The following is a 16,500-nucleotide window of genomic DNA, read 5'->3' on the forward strand; positions in this document are numbered from 1 at the left end:
TCCCACACATCCCCTCCCTCCCCAGAGTTTTGTATCCATTGGTTGTACTTATATGCATGTATAAAAGTCCTTTGGTTGATCTATTATCTCCCCCAGATCTTCCTCCCCTCCCTGCTATAATTTGACAGTCTACTTGTTGATATACTGTCTCTATATCTATCTTTTAGTTCATCAGTTTATAATGTTCTTTATTATCCACAAATGAGTGAGGTCATGTGGTGTTTCTCTTTCATTGATTGGCTTATTTCACTCAGCATGATGTTCTCCAATTCTATCCAGGTTGCTGCAAATGATGAGAATTCCTTCTTTTTTATGGCAGCATAGTATTCCATTGTGTAGATGTACCATGGTTTTTGGATCCAATCATCTGCTGACCGGCACCTAGGCTGTTTCCAAATTCTGGCTATTGTAGATTGTGCTGCTATGAACATAGGGATGCATATATCCTTTCTGATTGGTGTTTCTAGTTTCTTGGGATATATTCCTAGAAGTGGGATTACTGGGTCAAATGGGAGTTCCATTTTCAGTTTTTTGAGGAAACTCCACACTGTTCTCCACAGTGGTTGCACCAGTCTGCATTCCCACCAGCAGTGCACGAGGATTCCTTTTTCTCCGCAACCTCGCCAGCACTTGTCTTTTGTTGATTTGTTGATGTTGGCCATTCTGTCAGGTGTGAGATGTTACCGCATTATTGTTTTGATTTGCATCTCTCAGACAATTAGTGACTTTGAGCATGTTTTCATGTGCCTTTTGGCCTTCCTTCTGTCTCCTTTTGAAAATGTTCTATTTTGGTCCATTGCCCATTTTTTAATTGGATTATTCATCTTCCTTTTATTTAGTTGTATAAGCTGTTTGTAGATGTTGGAGATTAAACCTTTATCAGTGGTATCATTTGCAAATGTGTTCTCCCACACAGTGGGCTTTCTTGTTGTTTTGTTGATGGTTTCTTTTGCTGTAAAAAAGCTTTTTATTTTGATGTAGTCCCATTTGTTTATTTTCTCTTTAGCTTCCATTGCCCTAGGGGTAGTATCAGTGAAGAAGTTCTTTTGTCATACGTCTGAGATTTTGCTGTCTGTGGATGCTTCTAGTATTTTTATGGTTTCCCGTCTGATGTTTAAGTCCTGTATCCATTTTGAGTTTATTTTTGTGTATGGTGTAAGTTGGTGATCTAGTTTCATTCTTTTGCATGTGTCTGTCCAATTTTCCCAACACCATTTATTGAAGAAACTGTCTTGACTCCATTGTATATTCGTGCCTCCTTTGTCAAATATTAATTGAGCATAGTGATTTGGGTTGATATCTGGGTTCTCGATTTGATTCCATTGATCTATATATCTGTTCTTGTGCCAGTACCAGGCTGTTTTGAGAACAGTGGCTTTGTAATATAGTTTGAAGTCTGGTATTGAGATCCCTCCTACTTTACTCTTCTTTCTCAGGATTGCTGTGGCTATTCGGGGTCTTTTATTGTTCCAAATGAACTTTTGGAGAGTTCTTTCTAGGTCGGTGAAATATGTCGTTGGTATTTTAATGGGGAGTGCATTGAACCTATACATTGCTTTAGGAAGTATGGACATTTTGATGATGTTGATTCTACCAATCCATGAACATGGTATGTTCTTCCATCTCCTTCCATCTTCCTCTATCTCTTTTTTCAGTGTTGTGTAGTTTTCTGCATATAGGTCCTTTACTTCCTTAGTTAAATTTATTCCTAGGTATCTTAATTTTTTTGGTGCGATGGTAAATGGAATTGCTTTTTTAGTCTCTGTTTCTGCAGTTTCACTGTTGGTGTATAGAAATGCCATGGATTTCTTGGCATTAATTTTGTATCCTGCTACATTGCCAAATTCATTTATTAAGTCAATAGTGACATAGTATCCCATTGTGTAGATATACTACAGTTTTTTAACCTGCTCATATTGCTGATGGGCACTTAGGCTGTTTCCAAATTTTAGCTATTATAAATTGTGCTGGCATGAACATAAAGGTGCATATATCCTTTCTGATTGCTGTTTCTGGTTTCTTGAGATATAGTCTTAGGAGTGGAATTACTGGGTCTAATGGGAGTTCCGTTTTTAGTTTTCTGAGGAAATGCCATTCTGTTCTCCACAGTGGCTGCACCAGTCTACTTTCCCACCAGCAGTAAAGAGGGTTCCTTTTTCTCCACATCCTTGCCAGCTCTTGTCATTTGCTGATTTGTCGATGAAGCCATTCAGACAAGTGTGAGATGGCTTCTCATTATTGTTCTGATTTGCATTTCTTGGATGACTAGTGACTATGAGCATGTTTTCATGTCTCTTGGCCTTCTGTATGTCCTCTTTCAAGAACTATCTATTTAGGTCCTTTGCCCATTTTTTGATTGGATTGTTTATCTTTCTTTTGTTAAGTTGTATGAGTTCCCTGTAAATTTTAGAGCTTAAATCCTTATCTAAGACTAGAGGCCTGGTGCACAAGATTCATGCACTGGGTGTGTGTGTTGGGGGGTCCCCCTCAGCCTGGCCTGCACCCTCTTGCAGTCTGGTAACTCTTGAGGGATGTCCACCTGACAGCTTAGGTCTCCTCCTCATGAAGAGCAGGCCTAAGTTGTCAGATGGACATTCTTTTTTTTTTTTTTTTTAATATATTTTATTGATTTTTTACTGAGAGGAAGGGAGAGAGATAGAGAGCTAGAAATGTCAATGAGAGAGAAACATCGACCAGCTGCCTCTTGCACACCCCCTGCTGGGGATGTGCCCACAACCAACTTACATGCCCCTGACCAGAATCGAACCTGGGACTTTTCAGGCCGCAGACCAATGCTCTACCAAACCAGTTTCGGCAAGATGGACATTCTTAGCGTTGCCACCACTGTGCTCATCAGCCATAAGCCATGAGCCTGGCTTCTGGCTGAGTGGTGCTTCCCTTATGGAAGTGCACTGACCACCAGAGGACAGCTCCTGCATCGAGCATGTGCCCCCTGGTAGTCAGTATGCATTATAGCAAATGGTCATTCCACCATTTGGTAGATTTGCACATTAGCCTTTTATTATATAGGACATGAGGCCCGGCACACGAAATTTGTGCAGAGGCATGGTCCCTAGGTCTAGCCTATGATCAGAGCCATCTCCCCCAGCTGCCTGCAGCTGGCCCTGCCCCCCCCCCCCCGGCCCCCCCCGCCCCCAGTTTTCCTTTTCCCACCTGGGGATCAGTGCCTGATGGCCGCGGGAGGGGACTAAGAGGCCGGCTGTTCCCGCCTGCTCGCCAGTCCCGCCCCTGCAGTGGGTGGCCATCGGGAAGTCAGAGTCTGCCGGACGGGAAAAGAGACCAAGAGGTAGTCAGTGCACCTCACAGTCACTGGTCCAGTGGTCGTTCTGGTCATTCTGCCATTAGGGTCAATTTGCATATTATCCTTTTTATTATATAGGATAGAGGCCTGGTGCGTGGGTGGCGGCCGGCTGCCCTCCACTGAAGGAGGCTCCGGATTGGGGTAGGGGTCCCCCTGAGGGGTGGGGCTGGATTGTGCAAGGGGCAGAGGGCCCCTAATTGGAGTGGGGGTCCCCGCTGGAGGTGGGGGGGCGCGGGCCAGCCTGAGTGAGTGGCTACTTGGGGTTTGCAGGCCAGCCATACCCCCAGTTGGGGTGGAAAATTCCTGCTGTAGGATGAGGCCGGCCTGGGTGAGGATCCTGGGGCAGTTTATAGTCCAGCTGCGCCCCTTATCGGGGTTGGGGGCTTTGCTGGGGGGTGGATCAGACTGGGTGAGGGTCCGCTTGTGGTTTGCAGGCCAGCCACACACCAGATCAGGGTGGGGGTCCCCACAGGGGAGTGGGGCCTGCCTGGGTGAAGAGTCTGGGGCAGTTTGCAGACCAGCCACCTCCTGACCGGGGTGGAGGGGGTCCCTGAATGGGGGCAGGGCCACCCTGGGCAAGGGGCCTGGGATACTTTTCAAGCTGGGCGTGATTGGGGTGGGAGGTCCCTGCTGAGGGGTGAGGCTGGCCTGGGTGAGGGCCTGGGGCAGTTTGTAGGCTAGCCATGCCCCCGATCAGGGTTGGGTCCCGCTAGGGGGCAGGGTGGCCTGGGCCAGGGGCTGCAGGTGTTTTCAGGCTGGCCATGCCCCTGGCTTTGTCCAGAAGGATGTCGGTCTAATTAGCATATTACCCTTTTATTAGTATAGATAGCATTGGCGAATATGTTCTCCCATGCAGTGGGCTTTCTTGTTGTTCTGTTGATGGTTTCTTTTGCTGTGCAGAAGCTTTTTATTTTGATGTAGTTCCATTTGTTTATTTTCTCCCTAGTTTCCATTGCTCTAGAAGCTGTATTGGTAAAGATATTGCTAAGACATATATCTTATATTTTGCTGCTTATGGAGTCTGCTAAGACTTTTATGGTTTCCCATCTTACATTTAAGTCGTTTAACCATTTTGAGTTTATTTTTGTGTATTGTGTAAGTTGGTGATAGAGCTTCATTTTTTTGCTTGTATCTGTCCAATTTTCCCAACACCATTTATTGAAGAGACTGTCTCTGTTGTATTCTTCTGTCTCCTTTGTCAAATATTAATAGAGAGTAATAACGGGTTAATTTGCATATTTGCTCTGATTGGCTGGTGGGTGTGGCTGGCAGGCATGGCTTGTGGTGTAGCAGACTGATGGTTAGTTTGCATATTACTCTTTTATTAGGTAGGATTTTAGTGAGAGAGCGAAAGGGAGAGCATGAGAGAGAAGTTTGTTGTTCTACTAATTCATGCATTTGTTAGTTGATTCTTGCATGTGCCCTGACCAGTAGTCAAACCTGCAACCTTGGCCAATCAGGATGATGCTCTAACCATTGAGATACCTGGCCAGGGCCAATCACAAATTTTTAAATGTGAAATTAATTGTATAGGTTTGCCAAAAAGACAAAATATCTGTTCTGCAATACATGTTAAGATTAACTTCTTTTCTCTTTCTAGGACATACCGAGGGAAATCATATTTTAAACGACAGTTTTATAAGCAAGCAACTCAAGATTTTTCTGCTGCAATTCACTTGGATCCTAATAACTGGCTAGCGTATTATTATAGAGGCTGCATATTTAGAAAGGGTAATCCTTTTAGAGCACTACAGGATTATAGTGTTTCAGGTACATCATTTTCAACTTCACATATAAAGGATGATTAATATAATATGCATATTACTAGAGGCCCAGCCCCACCCCCACTGGACCCTAATCTTTTCATCTGTAAAGTGAGTGGCCTATCATAGATTTCCACCAGGATTTCTTCCAGCTCTAATGAGTGTGTGAACCATGAGAACCACATGGATACTCATAAACAAATACATTTTAAATGAATACTATTTTGTACTCTTCAAATAAATACATATAAAATCATTGTATACATGCTTTCCTTTATAGAATGTTTAAAAAAGAGATGTAGGAAGGGTATAGACTGAACTATAACTCAGATATGTTTGTTCAGAACGTGAATAAGAGATATATTTTTATTTTCAAGCTCTCATAAATGATGGCTATGAGAATCTTGGTTGTTTCCTACATCGGGGCATACTCTATGCACATCTAAAACTTTGGTTGCTGGCAATTTGTGATTTTGAAACTGTTATTTCTTTAGAAAGGTAGGTTCTCCTTTCCATTTTTTACTAATATCCTTTTTGTATAAACTTTTTAATAAACAATGGAAGAAAAAGCTTTTCCCCCTCATCATTAATACTTGGTAAAAATGATATAATTATGAAGTTATGCTAGAATTAGAATATTATTTTTAAAGATTACTTCTAAAATAAGACCTGTTGAATACATCTGTTTTGCCCCAGATGGTTTTGAAAACTTTAGAGATTGAATAGTTTATAAGGAATTAAATCCATGAATGACAAAATAAACCCCACACGTTTTTTTTAAAAGCAGGTTGGAGGAACCCAGATTAGAGCTTTTTAAAGTTAACTTTATGAAACACTGTCATCAAATTTTAAAATAATCTACATATATAAAAGCCTAAGTGGCCATCACAACCAAATGGATGGCGAACAGGCTGCATGGGATGACCCGGCTGGCAGGGGGATTAGTGAGGGGCCACCAATGACTGAATAGCAGGCTGCATGTGGTGACCAGGCCTGCAGGGGAAGCAGTTGGGGACAACCAGGCAGGCGGGGGGGGGGGGGGGGGAGGGGCAGTGAGGGGCATCAGGATAGCAGAAGGGGATTAGTGAAGGGTGACCAGGCCACCAGGGGGGCAGTTGGAGGTGACCAGGCTGGCATGGGGGGCATGCCGTAAGGGGTAACCAGGCCAGTTGGGGCCAATTAGGGGTAACCAGAGTGGCAGGAGGAGGGCAGTTGGGGGCAACCAGGCCAGCAAGGGGGCAATTAGGGGAGACGAGACTGCCGGGTGGGGGAAAGTTGGGGGTGACTACACCAGCAGACAGGAAAGTTGGGGGTGACTAGGCTAGCAGCGGGGAGCAGTTAGGGGCAATCAGGCAGGAGGGAAGGTGAGCAGTTAGGAGCCAGGTTCCCAGATCAGGCCTAAACTGGCCTAAACTGGACATCGCTGAGGGGTTCCGGATTGGAGAGGGTGCAGGCTGGGCTGAAGGTGCACTGGACCTCTAGTGAGAAAATATTCTGCTTGATATATCATTGCTATGCACAACACACAACTCAATAGAAGGAAACCTCTATTTAGAACTTCTGACTTCATTTTATTTAGTAAAACAATAGGAAAAAAAGCCAATAATATTTAGAACTAGTATGTATAAGGAAGAAATACAGACTGAAAGCTATATACACTAGTCAGAAAGTTAAGCTATAAAGATTTAATTAAATAAATTGAATGAAGCCTTTATTTAAATGGAAGATGTCAGAAAGAGGAATAAAGCATGGGGATTCCATGCTAACCACCAGACTGTTTACTTAGCTTATCAATAAGGCAAATGTTACACTTGTCCAGGAAAGTCATGGAGTATGGCTCCATAATAGCCACAGTGCTTTTCTTTTTGATAATGTTGAGTCAGAAATGGAAAGACAAGAGTTTCAGTTGCAAAAAGCTGGAACATGGGCAATGAGAACTTTTGCATCTTGTAGGTAAGGGCACAGGGCTTCCATGAAGTTGGGGTGTAGGATAAGGAAACAGGGAAATTGAGTAGGTAATTTCTAAGGTCATTTACTCTGAAAATTGTTTTACTCTAAGAGAGAAAACATTTATTTGCTCTAGAAAAGGAGCTGGGTTAATACCTATGTGGAGAGGATATTTAACCACAAACCTTGAGACTGTCATTATTTCTCATTGTTTCTCATGGCGAATATACTAGAACCTGAGGCAAAACCTTTTTTTTTTTTTTTAAATCTTCCCCAAGGATGGATGGATATGTTTGTGTGTATGGTTAAAGGAAACATTGATGTGAAAGAGAAGCATCAGTTGGTTGCACCCCGACTGGGGATTGAACCTGCAACCTATGTATATGCCTTAACTGGGAATCAAATCAGCAGCCTTTTGGTATACAGGAGGACACTCCAACCCACTGAGCCACCTGCTGAGGGCCCAGAAACTTTTGAATTGAGGAAAACTAAGCTTGTAATTCAAGATAAATCAAGATTAAATAAAGGAAGAGTAAAGTACTGCTAAGTCAGACCTCAGGAATTCTGTTCCTGGCCCAAACTCAAAAAATGTTCATTCCCTGCTAAGGATTTTATAAAGGTGTTGATAATTTCTAACAGAGAGTGTTTGGTTAACTTACTTTGCTTTAGTAAAGCATTAAAAGAAACCTGCTATAAATAGATGTATTTCATTAGGTTCATTCATAATTGAAGAATTCATTGTAGTAATTAAAATGTCTAACAAGATTTTGCTTTCTCATTTTTTGTTTTTTAGAACTGTTACTTTGGCTTATATAAATATTGGCATCATAGATCTGCTACATTTAGATAACTACATTGACGCCACTTGGCATTTTTCCGAGGCTATTAAAATTGATCCTTCATATATTCAAAGCTATATGTGTCTAGCAGAAACTTACAGTAAGGTATTTAAGGTTTGAGAACCTTGATTTTTTTAAAAAGTTTTAAATTTCTGGATGTTTGTTCAATATAATTTAAAACATGTTAATGTGTTTTTTCAGATAATTGCAGTGGCTAATGCATTTATAAGCCATAAACATTAAGTAGATATAGTTAACTATAATTGCCCAGTTATAAAGACTGTATTGATGAGGTATGACTTTTTGTCTTTCATTTTTTTAAATACATTTTTTTCCTAATTACAAAAGCAACATATATTTGTTGCATATGATACTTTTACTTGTATATAGTCACAGATAAATTTAAAACTACTGATGATTTCATTCTTTACAGTTAACTGCTATTAACATTTGGGAGCCTACCAGTTGTGTGTGTGTGTGTGTGTGTGTGTGTGTGTGTGTGTGTGTGTGTGATGGGTTTGTGGAATGAAATTTATGCATAAAATGGGATCCTACTCACTAATGCTTTCCCTTAGATTTTGTTTAGATTTATATGTTATTTGAATTAAAAAATGTAGCATATCCTTTATGTAACAAATTCAAACAATACAATAAACAGGAAGTCTTAGCTGACTCCAACCATATTAACTTTCTGGAGAAAAACACTGTTGTCTCTGCCTTTCAAAATAGATATCCCTTTCCACTACTCCCCCACTAACCAACACCCTGTCATTTCTCATTAGGACTATTGCAGTAGCCTTCTGGTCTTCTTCTGTTCTTTACTCCTTTATGATGGATTTTCAACACAGCAGCCATAGTGATCCTGTTAAAACATGCCAGATTATTTCACTTCTTTGCCCAGAATCCTTCAATAGCTTCCCTTTGCGCTCAGAATAAAAGCCAAATCCTGCAAAAGCCAAAGAAAGGCCTGCAGCAGCCCATGTGACTTGGCTCAATACTTTTTTGCTCTTGTCTCCTCCAAATCCATTAGTCACACTCATTTCCATCAGATTAGGAAGATTGTGGTGTGAGGGTGAGCCACAGAAACAGAACACCAACCCCACAAAAACAAACATAAAACTCCACTTCAAAATCACTATTAAAGTAGGGTTTTTTCGTTTGTTTTTTTCTTCCTCACACTGCCTCTCCTAGGAGATTTGGCTGGAGGCTCCAGTCTCCACTGTCTACGTCTCCTCTCAGGACGCAGTGTGACTAGAATCCCATTCGGAGCTCTTACCTTCCTCATGATAGAGGTGTGAAGCCCAGGGCAGATTAGGGTTAGTGTGGTCCCCAGGGAAAGTTTGCTCTTGACTCCTGCTGGGAAAGGGATGGACATCTTGTGGTGTGTGGTCCTTTTGCTTGCCTACCTGTTGTTGGAGCTGAAGGCTTCTGAAATTTCCTTTGAGTGCACTTAGAAACCAAAGCCCCAGCATTATGTCAGGGTATAAGGACATGCATTCAAAAACTCATTGTTCTGAGGAGGCAAAAATCTCTGCACAGTAGGGAATAAGTTGTGCTGTATTCATACAGAGAATGTTATGTAGTCAATAAAAAAACAACTAGCCGAGACCAGTTTGGCTCAGTGGAGAGAGCGTCGGCCTGCGGACTGAAGGGTCCCGGGTTCAATTCCAGTCAAGGGATGTACTGTGGTTGGGGGCACATCCCCGGTGGGAGGTGTGCTGAAGGCGGCTGATCGATGCCTCTCTCTCATCGATGTTTCTAGCTCTCTATCCCTCTCCTTTCTTCTCTGTAAAAAATCAATAAAATATATTTAACACAAAAACAAACAAACAAACAAAAAAAAAAAACAACTAGAACTATATCATATGGTGTAAGAAGACGACTAGGTTTGGGTAGTAAGCATGTGATGACCTCATATACTGATGATGTCCTATAGAATTGTACGCTTGAAACCTTTATAATGCTATTAACCAATGTTACACCAATAAATTTAACTTAAAACAGAATATCAGCTGACTGTATAAGAAAAACAAGATTCATAAAAGAGTATAAAGTATGTACAATATAATTCAATGTAAATAAAACATTCACAAATCAAACCGTTTGCATATAGAAGAACACATATGCCTACTGTGTGCGCTCAGCCTCCAGGGAGAAGCAAATCTAAGGCTGTCTGGAGAAGTCCAACCCCAGGTCAGCTTATAAAGATCAGAGAGTGAGCCTCCATGTTTCCCAACCAGGGTTTCAATGTATAAATATTTACGGGTGGAGCAGACATATGAATAGATGATTTAATACTTACACCAACCTGAGCAGGGTCAGCACGAGAAGCAGCAGGCCTGAAGTCCCACAGAAATTCTCCAGTTAATTTAAATACATCTCAAACTCTCTCCTTTCCGGTTCCCTCTTTTGACCCCACTTATCCTTTCCTCCAAACAGTTGGACAATTTCTGCTTCCATGCACAAATGAGTGCATTCTCCTTTTGGCATCACCATGTCAGTGCAGTAGAGGAGCCATTGCTTGTCCAGATTCATTTTGCTGGGCTTTCTGTGGAACTCCTTTCATAATATTCCCAGTGATAATAAGTTTTTGTCACTAAATTTGTACAAATCAGATTATGCTTCTGTGACCAGCATTAAGGAAATAATCAATGTTTAGAATGTCTATATTGATTTTAAACAGCCACCTTTTTTCTTGTTCTTTTATTTTGTTTTATTTATTAATTTACTTACTAATTTTAAGTGAAAGCCTCTTTGTTCCCCCTAATTTTTAAATGGAATTGACTTTTACTTTCAATTTTACCCTCCTTTACATGAATAAAGTTTGGTGCAAAAGGTGTTATAGATGAGGAGGGGGGGGGGGACTGAAAAGATAAACAAAACAAAACAAAAAAAAGGAAAACAACCCAAAATATATGATATAATTACATTTATATAAAATTATATATGTAGGTATGTGTAAAAATTCTTCAAAATTAAAGGTATCTTATTTTTAAAAACCAAAACACTGCATTACAAACTTTTCTTTTTATTTCTTTGTATCCCATTTACCATGATAACTCTTAAAAAAAAATGTTTTCATTGATTTCAGAAGAAGGAAGGGAGAAGGAGAGAAAGAAACATCAACGATAAGAGAGAATAATTGATCAGTTGCCTACTGCATGGGCCTTACCAAATGCAATATACTTATATCTTTTGTTCATGTGCAACTGGGCATGTGCCCTGATCAGGAATCAAACCATGACCTCCTGGTTCATGGGTTGGTGCTCAACCACTGAGCCATACTGGCTGGGCTGCTATGATAATTTTTAAGAAAAACATGTATTAGGAAATGTTTCTGCAAAACTTCTGTATTGAAGAATGGCATGGAATAAACACCAGAAAGGAGTGTTATTATGAGCTAAGTTTCTGTTTATCAATCAACAGGTGCATAAATTGCAAAAGGCAGTAAGAGAGATAACTCGTGCTATCCACCTTCAGCCGGATCGAATCGAGTTATATATAATAAGGTATTGGCATAGAAATCACATCTTCACGTCCTCTCTTGATCTTTCCAGTGATCTTCTTTTACATTTAATCTTTCAGCGGCGGCCAAGACCCAAACATCAAGTCAGATATAGCTATTGATTTTGTTAAGCTTGAAGAAAAGTTATAAGATAGCCATATCTTTCCCTTTGCTCTATCCTTTCATCAAAACACAACCATTTCATGTTTTAAATTATTTCAGGCCTCTCTACATTACTGGTTATGCAATTATCACCGGGGCTCATGAAAGTAAAATAGTATTTTGAGCAATTATTTGATTATGTCCACAGAGGTACCAAATGTGAACCTCAGCTAATTCAGTGGGGGGAAAAAGTGACACATTGAATTGTATTTCAAATGCCATAGAGTTTTCTCTAAAGAGACTCATTGAACATTATGAGTTATCACAAAAAAATGTTATTGTCTCTAACTCAGGAAATGGACATATAGATATAGGAAAATGGAATAGAATAATGCTTTCTGATAAGGGCTTGCTTTGTTTTTAAACCCTTGGACCACATTTTAACAATTTATGTAATACTTTTCCACTTTTCTGTACTTGAACTGTGTTCATTTTTTAAATTAATTTCTTAGCAATAGAGTTTAACATTTTAAAATATATTTTATTGATATTTTACAAAGAGGAAAGGAGAGAGAGAGAGAGCTAGAAACATCGATGAGAGAGAAACATTGACCAGCTGCCTCCTGCACACCCCCTACCGGGGATGTGCCTGCAACCAATGTACATGCCCTTGACCGGAATTGAACCTGGGACCTTTCAGTCCGCAGACCGACGCTCTACCACTGAGCCAAACCAGCTTCGGCAGAGTTTAACATTTTAAATACAGTAATTGCAAAAAGATTTGAGCTTTTTCTTTTTTCAGCTTCATATCTCCTAAATTGTTTTCTCATCACATCTCCAAGCTAGTTGGTTCATTTAGACAATATAAAATGTTTATAATTTTCACATTGTTTTTATCATACATATGTAAGTATACGTATATGTATTATAATTACAAAATTACAAGTAACTGGTTATAAGAAACTTTGTTGTGGAAAAAATTTTCAAGCTTAGAATTAAAAGGGCATTATTTCTTCCAGAGGACAATATCTTCTTAGGATGAAATGTTATGATCTTGCAAAGTTCACTATTTACCAAGTAGCAGAAATGAACAAAGGTAAATATAATTAATGTAAAATTATAATGGCCTCAACTTAAAAGTAAATGCTTCTTTAAAATGTTTATGGTATTTGCAAAAGCTATGCATAGATAGCTTGAAGAATTCACTTGAAAATCTAAGTTAGACTTTTAAAGCTTTAAAAGTTCCATTTCATTTGCATATAATCAATAGTAAAATGCTTCAAAACAGTGAATTTTGTGAGAGAGGTTATTATAGGAAATACCAGGCTTACATTTTTATTTTGTTTTTTGTTTTTGTTGAAATGTCTTACTGTTCGTTGATGGAAAATAGATTTTAGTATCATATTGATTTGTTAATTCATATTAAAAGATAGATCATTGATCAAAATATTATATGTATTCTAAATCCTAGATTCTTGGTCAATGTATTGATAAGCTTTCCTTTTATTTTAGGTCTCATTGAGTTGAGTCCTATACAGCAAGCACTCATTTATTCATTTTGTGAAAACCATGAGGCGGCCATTCAGGTGTTGGATGGGGCCACTTTGAATAAGCCTGAGATCAACATGATTATTCTATTAGCAAAAACCCAAATGAAGGCAAAGAGAAACAAGGTATAAAGTCTTGAATAATGCTTACTATGCTATTAATGGAATTTTAATATTTTGCTTAGAATGACTGCTTGCATATCTTTTATAAAACTAGAGACCCAGTGCATGAAATTGACTAGAGACCCAGTGCATGAAATTTGTGCACTTGGGGGGCCGGGGGTTGTCCCTCAGCCTGGCCTGCATCCTCTCACAGTCCAGGAGCCTTCGGGGGATGTCCTACTGATGGACCTACGCTGTCAGTTGGACATCCTTAGGGCTGCTGTGGAGGTGGAAGAGGCTCCCTCCACTGCCGCTGTGCTCATCAGCTGTGAACCCAGCTCAGGGCTTCTGGCTAAGTGTCATTCCCCCTATGGGAGTGCACTGACCAGGGGCAGCTCTTGCATTGAGTGTCTGTCCCCTGGTGGTCAGTGCACATCATAGCGACCAGTCATTTCTCTGTTCAGTAAATTTGCATATTAGCCTTATATTATACTAGAGGCCTGGTGCATGAAATTTGTGCATGGGGTGGGGGAGGCCTGCACCTCTCCAATCTCGGACTAGTGGGATCTGGCCTAAACAGCAGTCAGACATCCCTCTCACAATCCAGGACTGCTGGCTCCCAACTGCTTGCCTGCCTGCCTTCCTGATTGCCCCTAACCTCTTCTGCCTGCCAGCCTGATCACCCCTAACCACTTTCCTGCCAGTCTGATTGATGCCTAACTGCTCCCATGCCAGCCTGTATGCCCCTAACTGCCATCCCCTGCAGTCCTGATTACCCCTAACTGCTGTCCTCTGTAGGCCTGGTGACCCCTAACTGCCCTTCCTTGCATGTCCAGTCACCCCCAACTTCCTTCCTCTGCCAGCCTGGTCCCTTTCAACCGCCCAGCCCTGCTGGCCATCTTGTGGTGGCCATCTTGTGTCTACATGGGGACAGGATCTTTGACCACATGGGGACAGCAATTTTGTGTGTTGGAGTGATGGTCAATCTGCATATTACTCTTTTATTAGATAGGATAGAGGCCTGGTTCAAGGGTGGGGGCCTGCTGGTTTGCCCTGAAGGATGTCCCTGATCAGGGTGGGGGTTTTCTTGGGGCATAGTGCAGCCTGGGTGAGGGGCCTGTGGTAGTTTGCAGACCAGCCATATTCCCTGGCGACCCAAGCGGAAGTCCTAGTATCTGGGGTTTATTTATCTTCTACAGTTGATATTTTGTAGCCTGTGGTGGAGTCAAGTCAAGTTTCTGCTTGCTCCATGGCTGCTGCCATTTCTGTTTGGATTTGTTTACCTTCTATAATTGAAACTTTGTACCCTTGAGTGGAGGCCTAGGCCAGCAAGGGCAGGCAGAAAGCTTGGCCTCCTCCATTGCTGGGGAAACCCAAGCTTCCCTTCTGCTCTCTGTGGCTACAGCCATCTTAGTTGGGGTTAATTTGCATAATTTCTCTGATTGGCTGGTGGGCATGGCAGAGTGATGGTTAATTTGCATATCACTCTTTTATTACCCTGTTTCCCCGAAAATAAGACAGTGTCTTATATTAATTTTTGCTCTCAAAGATGTGCTAGGTCTTATTTTCAGGGAATGTCTTATTTTTCCATGAAGAAGAATACGGTACACATTTATTGTTAAATGAAAATAAAGGAAATTTATTACCTGTATATGGTACGGTAGTATTGTAGTTGTCAACACAAACCAGACAAACTGTGAACCCTACAGTATCAAGAATTTACTCATTTATTCAATGACAATCATGTCATCATCTTCTGGAACATCATCATAACAATCCAATTCCTGAATTTCCTGGTGAATTTCTTGTGACTCCATTTCTTTCAGAATCAGTGGACCAAATCTCTCATGTTTAGCAATAGCACTGTCTTTAAATGAGTACTTCTTGTCAAGGTGGCCTGCTCACAGTGCATTTGCAATGCAACTGTCAGTGGTTTTCTCCCATGAATTCTTCACCCAAGTCACAACTTCTTGCAGTTTAGGTTTCACAAAGTTTCTGAGACAGAGCCTAAGGGGGACCTTATTTTCGGGGGGGATGCCTTATATTTCACTCAGAAGGAAACCTATAAGTAGGTCTTATTTTTGGAGGATGTTTTATTTTCGGGGAAACACGGTAGATAGGATAGGATTCTTTTGCTAATTAACATTTAGGTTGTTTCCTTTTATTATTTTTTCTCCTAAGAGTAGGGCTGCCCTAACCAGTTTGGCTCAGTGGATAGAGCATAGGCCCTAAGACTGAAGGGTCCCTGGTTTGATTCCAGTCAAAGGCACACATACCTGGTTGCCAGTTCTTACAGGGCTGTGGTTGGGGCAACTGTAAGAGGCAACCAATAGTTGTTTCTCTCATTCAATGTTTCTGTCTATCCTCCTCCCTTCTACTCTCTCTAAAAATCAATAGAAAGATATCCTTGGTGAGGATTAACAAAAACAACAAAAAAGTAGGGTTACTAAAAGTATTCTCTTTCCTGTCTTCTGTTAACACATGGAGTAGTTTTCCAGGGTTTCTCAGGAATGGAATTGCTGGTGTGTAGAGAATGTGAATGCCTAACTTTCAAGCTTATGATCCATTGTTCCATAGGATTGTATCAGTTTATTCTCCCAACTGCAGTATGAAGGTCCTGCTAATCTGCATTTTCTACAATAATTGGTGTTGTTAAGTTTCATTTTTGTCAATTTGGAGGAGAAAGACCACTCCTTGTGTTCTTAATTCACATTCCTCAGTTTGAGCACAGATTGAACTTTTTTATATATGTTTATTAGGCATTCATATTTCCTAGTCTATCAATTTCCTATACACAATTTTTGTCTTTTTCCTATAAATTTTGGGCATTTAAAAACTAAATTCTGTTATTAATTCTTGGTTGGCTATAGATTGTTTTTTAAAAATATATATATTTTATTGATTTTTTACAGAGAGGAGGAGAGAGAGATAGAGAGCTAGAAACATCGATGAGAAAGAAACATCGACCAGCTGCCTCTTGCACACCCCCTACTGGGGATGTGCCCGCAACCAATGTACATGCCCTTGATCGGAATCAAACCTGGGACCTTTCAGTCCGCAGACCGACGCTCTACCACTGAGCCAAACCGGTTTCGGTATGGCTATATGTTTGATGCATATATTCTTTCAATTTGTGGCTCTATATTCTAAATATCTCTCAACCTAACTTCCTTTTTTGATTTTTATGGTCATTACTCTAGTCAGAACATATTTATTTTATTTATTAAATTGATTGAAGTGACATTGGTCAATATGAACATATAGGTTTCCTATGTGGGTTTCTATGTTATAAGATTGGTGTACTGCATTATGTGCCCACCACCCAAAGTCAAATCTTCTGTCACCTTATATTAGAACCCCTTCACCCCCCATC

General features: G+C 40.6%; 1 protein-coding gene across 1 annotated transcript in view; it reads left to right on the forward strand.

Moving 5' to 3' along the window:
- The window catches only part of TTC6 (tetratricopeptide repeat domain 6), a 185,829-nt gene that overhangs the window by 127,854 nt on the left and 41,475 nt on the right, over positions 1-16,500 (forward strand). Inside the window, exons 15-20 of the mRNA XM_036452372.2 lie at positions 4,923-5,092; positions 5,463-5,583; positions 7,826-7,976; positions 11,298-11,380; positions 12,498-12,574; positions 12,991-13,151. Of these exons, the coding sequence (XP_036308265.1) occupies positions 4,923-5,092; positions 5,463-5,583; positions 7,826-7,976; positions 11,298-11,380; positions 12,498-12,574; positions 12,991-13,151 (763 nt within the window). The remainder of the gene's footprint in view (positions 1-4,922; positions 5,093-5,462; positions 5,584-7,825; positions 7,977-11,297; positions 11,381-12,497; positions 12,575-12,990; positions 13,152-16,500) is intronic.

Source organism: Pipistrellus kuhlii, unplaced genomic scaffold (assembly GCF_014108245.1).
Source record: "Pipistrellus kuhlii isolate mPipKuh1 unplaced genomic scaffold, mPipKuh1.p scaffold_m20_p_1, whole genome shotgun sequence".
NCBI lineage: Eukaryota > Metazoa > Chordata > Mammalia > Chiroptera > Vespertilionidae > Pipistrellus > Pipistrellus kuhlii.